Genomic DNA, 6,861 nt, shown 5'->3' on the forward strand with positions numbered 1-6,861 from the left:
AAATTTAAAAAAAAAAAAAAAAAAAAGAAAAAAAAGAAATGATGGTATATAAAATATATTGGATAAAGGGACAAGCAGTTAGCGTAATGGCTATGTCGCTGGACTCCCACGTAGTCGACCGCAGTTTGAGTCCCGGACCCAGAAGCTTAAGCTCACGCCGGGCGTATGTGTGCATGCCCAAAATCCCGAGAGGAGAATGGAGAAGGGATCGTGGTGTGGCCATCCCCCTTGGGGGGTGATTTCTCACTTTCTGTCTCTCTGTCTCTGTCTCTCCAACAAGCACACATGCCCTATAGCAAACACCTCTCCAAAAAAAAAAAAAGGATTAAAATCACCTTCAGGTTGGGTTAGCCCAATGGCCTACTAGTTAAGGGAGTTGGATTCCATATGGCTGACTACAATTCAAATCCCAGTCCTAAAGGCCTGAAAAATGTGCTAGGTATAGGTGTGAAAGTGCCCCCAATCCCAAAAGGATGAAAAAGGGGCTGCAGCATGCCCATGCCCATGGAGGGGGGGACACTTTCTCCCTTTCCTTGTCTCTGGTGAGCACGGGTGCTCTTTGGCAATTAAAAACAATTCCCTTCAGATTCTGTGTAGAAGATATATATGAAACTTAATTGAATCTCATGATTAGATTTTGAGTTCCATCTCCAAGTCGTCTTACACATTTATCTTACGTTTTTACTTATTACTATTTTTGTTTAAAAAGGTTTTTGCCATAGGGCACATGTGCTTACCAGAGGGAGAGGGCAAGTGAGAAATCACCTCCCCTCCCATGGGAGGGTTGGCCATGCCACATCCTCTCCCTCCATCCTCCTCCTGGGATTCCAGGCATGCATGTACACATGCTTTGTGTGATTCTTAAGCCGCTGTGTCTGAGACTCAAACCAGAGTTGGCCATGCTGCAGAAGTCCAATATCATAACTACCATGCCACCTGCTGACCTCACTACCAAGTTTTCTGGATATGGGATCCTCAGCTAGAAAAAGCAGTGAGGACAGTTCCCTCTAATAAACAAGCCTCAAGGTAGGGCAGGACAAGGCTAATTTTTATTACAAGGAGCCCATAGGCCATGTACAGATATCACTTTAGTACAGTTTTTTTTTTTTTTAATGTTTATAAACAACTCAGAGTGGCTATATATCTTCAGTATACAGCCTTACTCAAGGTCATACCTGGAATTCAAATATTCTCTTGGCACCGCAGGGACAATCTGGAATATTATCTTCTTGAGGGATATTTTCACCAGAAATCCAGATGGGGGCAATCCCTCTGCCATATCTGAGAACCTAAAGACAGCATCATGTCTTTAAGATCATCCATACCTTACCTAATTTGATGGTACAGTGTCCCTGATGACCACTGAAATGTACACACTCCCACTGGACAGAGCCCTGACCTGAAATGCCTTCCCAACTTTCTTGGAGTGGGTATCTCAGCCTTTCTGACAGGCTATCAAAGCTGAGTTTCCTAGAAGCCTGTACACCCTCGTCCTGTGAATGCAGTGAAGGGGCCAAGATTCAGCCCATGCCTCCCCTCTGCCAGCTTCTACTTCCAAAATGCTGCCCAGAATCCAACATCACTTTCATATACATAGAAGAATTTCCCAACGACACATACCAAGGGAAACAGGGTGTTTGCACAACACTACACACACACACAAATAAATTACACTGTGGTAAATCTGCTGTAACAGCTGAGTGGCTTTCCTGTATTCTGTTAAAAGCATACACACTGCTAAAATCCACCCCCTTGGTATCTAGGAGTTAGATCTATTCTTTCTACAAACCTCTGGGTACCTATCTGATCAAATGGTTTATGAGAATTCGGCTGAATTTCTTTAGGAATTTACACTCAGCAAAGACAGTCGGAATGATAACATGTCATGTTGGTTTCACATGGAAAAGTGTCTGTGCCAGCACTGCCTAACACTCATCTCCCATCCCTGAAGTTTCCATTAGAGAAAACGAATCCCTCGTGAAGAATGGCACCACCTTGTCTTTTGACTACTATCGATTGGAGCTGCACTGCCAACCTGCCTTTCTATGTTGTCCATCTGTGTGAAGACATGTAACAAGATGACAAAAACCACCTTTACAGGCACCAAAGGAACAGCCAGCAGTATTAGGAGAGCTGCCGCGCAGGGGGCTATGCTCAATAAAACATGGTCTGGAAAGGTCACGATGTGGGGGGGGCGGGTACAAGTTTTTACTTTACCTGTTCTGGCTCGAGGGCTATCCGAGTTTTAAACTTCTGGAAAATTTTATCTTCCCTGGACTCTTGTTTTGCCATGGAATCCAGTTCCTTCTCTAGTGCTCCACCTGAAAAATATATTATGGCAAACAGGAGCAGTTTGGCACTGATACCTGCTGAGGGAACCCATTGTGAGCAGACAGCTCCCTATGCACCAACCTAGAGTTGCCTCCAGGTATACCACCCAGCATGCACAACAGACAGGCTCCCCATCAGGTTCCCCCAGACTAACAATAGCCAAATAAAGGCTTAAGACTGCCCAGCACATCACAGGACACCCAGCCAATATGAGGCCTCAGCACACCTCTCCTTTAGCAGTCTGAACTCTTCTTCAGGTCTCTTCCCAGCTCAGACACTCATTCACTCAGTAGTCAAATGTCCATTTCATTCTCAACATTCACTCCTAGAATTCTAGTCACTGTTCCCAAAAACCCAGTACACCCTTTAGTCTTTGCGACATGTATCAAAAAATAACTTTGATATCCTGAGTCAGAGAAGCTGAAACAACAGGTTTGATGAAACTGGGAAGATACTCTAGGCCTGATGGAGGAAACGCTAAATACCTTTAGATGAATGTTTACCAACTGTATGAGCAAAGTTTCAGTAAAACCTCTAGGGCACTATCACTTGCCAACCTCAGGGAGGATATAGTTCAATCCAGGGAGCACTTTTTCTTCTCTTTTTAAATTTCTGAACATATACAGAAATACAAATGCTGTAATGAATGTCCATGTACCATCAATCCTGTCTCTACCACCTCTCTCCCATCTTGAGTTAATCTGAAGTAAATTTCAGACATAGCACTTCACCTGTGAATAATTTAGTCATATACAAACTCTTGTCCTTTGCTAACCAATGTTTTAAATAATGAGTTTGTTCCCCTGGTATCCTTTTACAATGATAACTGAATTTTTTAAAAGTATCATTTTGAACCTATTAACATATTTGATGTGTTTTAATCCACTGCAGTAAATATGTCTGTGGATGTTCAAACTGTCCACTTTTGTCAACAGGAGCCTTTTCATGTTGGTTTTTGAATCCTGACATGATTCTAGTAATTTCTGAGAGCTTCTTTGATCTGTGGCACAAATATTTCCTACCTCAGTTCTAGAATCAAACACATCTCCAAAGAGCCTGGAGTATGAATTTTAGAAAGAAATTGTACTTAGACACCACTGTATAGGCATCAGGGCTTCCCAGTGCTCCCGAGTTGGTTATTGTTTCCAGCCTTTAGGGACATCCTGAGCTCACACTGATACTTTCAACATGCATTCAGATGGGGTTTCTAATCTTAAGCAAGCTACCTATCTTTCTCCTCCACCCAATACTTCAGTTCTCAGTAACACCAAAACAGTTACGTACTTGCTTTATTCCAACACACACACACACACCATCTCAAAATTACAACAGCAACATTACTAGCTATAACATGTTTATTGAAAACATTTGACATTTTCTTTCTGCTCTTTCCATTTTGGGAGGAATATTCCACTATAATATACTGTCAAATCGCTGTGTTATATAAAATAGTTCTTTGGTTATGCAGCAAATTCAGTATAGATCTATTTACTTTTAACTGTTAAATACTTAAGAATTATTTCATTTTATTTATTATTTTAAATTTGACAAGAGACAGATAAAAGGGAAAATGAAAAAAGCCACCAGGTCCAGGACTTGAACCATAGTCGGCCAGGTGGAATTTCAGAGCCTTAACCTTAACCACTACACCGGTTGCCCCCCCTCCCCCATCTAAATTACCAAAGGACACATGCACTTGCCAGAGACACAGAGGGAGAGTGAGAAAGTACCCCTCATGGGGCATGGTCACACCACAATCCCTTCCCCATTTCTCTATGCTATGTCAGGATGTGGGGCACACATGAACATGTACCCAGTTTATTTTTCAAGCTGCCAGGTCCAGGACTTAAAACACATGGTCAGCCATGTGAAATCCAGCCACCTGTTAACCACCAGGACAAGGGCTGGCCCAGGGCTGCTTTTGAAGACTATTTTATAACATGTAAAACATGGTTCCATAGTCACCTGTACATTTCAAGTCCTCCTACTCTATGCTTTCCTTTTCACTAAAAGCATTGTTATGATTTACCACTTTAACGTGGCAAAAAGCAATAATGTACCTATATAAAAGACAAACACATGGCTCTTCCAAGGCAGTTTTCAATGACATGTGTTCCCATGGCACTTGTGTTATTAGAGATCACACAGAATATAACTTTCCTGATGCTGTGGGCTCCTCCTTGAGACTGGGCACTTGGGCCCTGGGATATGGCTGCTTCCCATGCTATCCCCATAAGGAGGTGCACAAGCTCAGGCACAAAGCAGATGTGAAGTCTAGATGTATGACTTGTATGAGCTGCAGAGAGAATGCTGATGCTCTAATTTAGATTCGAGAAATCTACACTTGTGGTAATAGAGAGTTCAAGTACTAGAATCAGTAAACTCTAGGCTCAAACTCAAATGGTAAGACTTATACCCAGAACCTCAGTTTCCTCAGTTGCAAAATGGGGCATAGTTAATTTACTGGGCTGCTGTCAGGGCTCAAATGAGCTCATGTATTCTTAAGCCCTTGGTATGGAATAAAGGCTGGGTAAATGCTGGCCACCGTTATAGGTGCCAGGCTGGCATCTACACTACTCCAGAGTACAGACGCTAGGTAAGCTGACAAGATCATGTATGTGAAATAGATGAGATGATAGAGAAACAACTGCTGCCCACCAAATTCCGTGTTGGGCACTCTTACTGTCTCCATCTGAGAAACAGATTTGGGACCAAGAGGAACTCACCAAGTGTCCACTGTTTTTTTTGCACCTCCAATCAAATAACCATCTGGACACCTCTTCAGCCTTTATGGGGAGCAGAATGTAACCCGATTTATGCCAGGGAGGTATAGGGAAGGCATTTTCACTGGAGGCAATCTCTAATAAAAATCACAGGCTCCAGCTTCCACCTCAGGTCTTTGCCTCTCTTCTCTATTTGCCAAACTTTCATTTAAGCATTATGTTTAATAATTTAACGAAGTTCTGAAACTGACTCCTTACCCATGCTCTCTATAACCTCTGAGTCATCTTCCTTTCCTATGATTTCAGGCACAATCTCATCTTCTATTACAATTTCAAACTCTGGAAAAAGGAAGTTGTGGTCTGGAGCTGTATGGTCCAATTTATCTAAAACAAAAAAGTTGCTAGTATCACAAAGACTACTCAGTTAGCTTTGAAGCTGATCTAACAAGGTCATACTTCAGAAGTATATACAGTAATAGTTTTTCTAAATTATATAGTTCTGGCATTTTAGTTCATAGGTCATAAAAGCTTATATAAAGGCAAGACTGGTAACATAACTGATAAGACTGTTAGAGCTTTAAAGGTGTTCATGGTTATCAGTTATGAAAATTCCAAAAAGTACTACATCTCTGCTGTTTTTTTTTTTTTTCCCCCCATAAGGTACATGCACTTATTGAAGAGAGAGAGAGGAAGGAACAGTGAGAAATCACCCTCCAGGGAATGGCTATTTCTGAAGCTTCCAGGTCCAGGACTGGAACCTGTACAGTCAGCCATGTGGTGGGACCTAGGCTCCTTACCCATCAAACCACTGGCTGGCCCACTAGTTTTCCTGGAAATAAAATGTTTGCTTTGACAGAAGCTATGAAACTGAGCTAACTCACCTTGCTGCGAACAGGTCTGTTTATGTCCCAATCTCCAGTCTAGAGTCTGATGGTCCTTCCCACAATAATGTGCCCTGTGGCATCGGGAGCAGGTTTTGGGGCCTAAACAGCCACACACCCTGCAGAGATGAGCACCAGACTTCAGCTGGAGAGACACAGACTCTCTTGTTTCTGAGGGAGGATTCTCCGAAGGTGGCTCATATGAATAAAAGTCATTTTTCCTGGGTAGCTGGTTTCTAAAAACTAAGAATGCAGAGAAAAAGGTAAAATTTCCAGTAAAACAGCAGCAATTTCACATATGACACTCTAATCGGCATTAGACTGAAAAACTTATTTTGCAAAAAATTAAATTTCTGCTGTTAGAAGGTCTAGGATCTTGAAAGTAAGAATAGAAAATGAAAAAAAAAAAAAAAACCCTCGAGACTTTGGCAGTGTACACTTCATTGGGCTCTTGGAGCTAACTGGAGCTGAGGAAATCAATCAGAAGACAAGCTGCCAAAATGCAGAAATGCCGCTTGGGCCCACCTTTCTGCAAAGAGCGATAAAAAAAATGTTGCAGGGTGTGTTTGCATTTTCTGAGGAGAGACAGTGAAAAAGTATAAAAAGCATGGGGGGGGGGGTAGGCCACGCTCTAATCCATTCTCAAGCCAGGCATTCAAGCCACAGGTCCGGACACGAATCGCGCGGTAGGCACGCGGGATCCAGCGCCTTAACCACCACGCCACCTGCCTGCCCCAAGGAGCGATTTCTGTCTGCACGTGTCCACCCACTCGGAGCGCAGACTGGGTCCTGAGGCCGAAGCCAGTTCCGAGTCTGCCCTCCCCGGAACCCTGACTCCGCGCCGGAGGGCGGAAGCCCGGCTCGCGCACCTCGCAGGCCGGCGCAGCACGGCGGCTCGCGGCAGCAGAAGAGGAAGAGGCCGCGGT

The 6,861-nt window shown here is 43.3% G+C and overlaps 1 protein-coding gene across 1 annotated transcript in view; it reads right to left on the bottom strand.

Moving 5' to 3' along the window:
* PDCD2 (programmed cell death 2) overlaps positions 1-6,861 on the bottom strand; it is a gene marked incomplete in the record, with an annotated part of 8,759 nt that overhangs the window by 1,706 nt on the left and 192 nt on the right. The window contains 5 exon segments of the mRNA XM_014586397.2: positions 1,176-1,289; positions 2,218-2,321; positions 5,313-5,438; positions 5,936-6,178; positions 6,805-6,861. Of these exon segments, the coding sequence (XP_014441883.2) occupies positions 1,176-1,289; positions 2,218-2,321; positions 5,313-5,438; positions 5,936-6,178; positions 6,805-6,861 (644 nt within the window).

This window comes from Tupaia chinensis, unplaced genomic scaffold (genome assembly GCF_000334495.1).
Source record: "Tupaia chinensis unplaced genomic scaffold, TupChi_1.0 Scaffold000132_1, whole genome shotgun sequence".
Classification (NCBI taxonomy): Eukaryota; Metazoa; Chordata; class Mammalia; order Scandentia; family Tupaiidae; genus Tupaia; species Tupaia belangeri.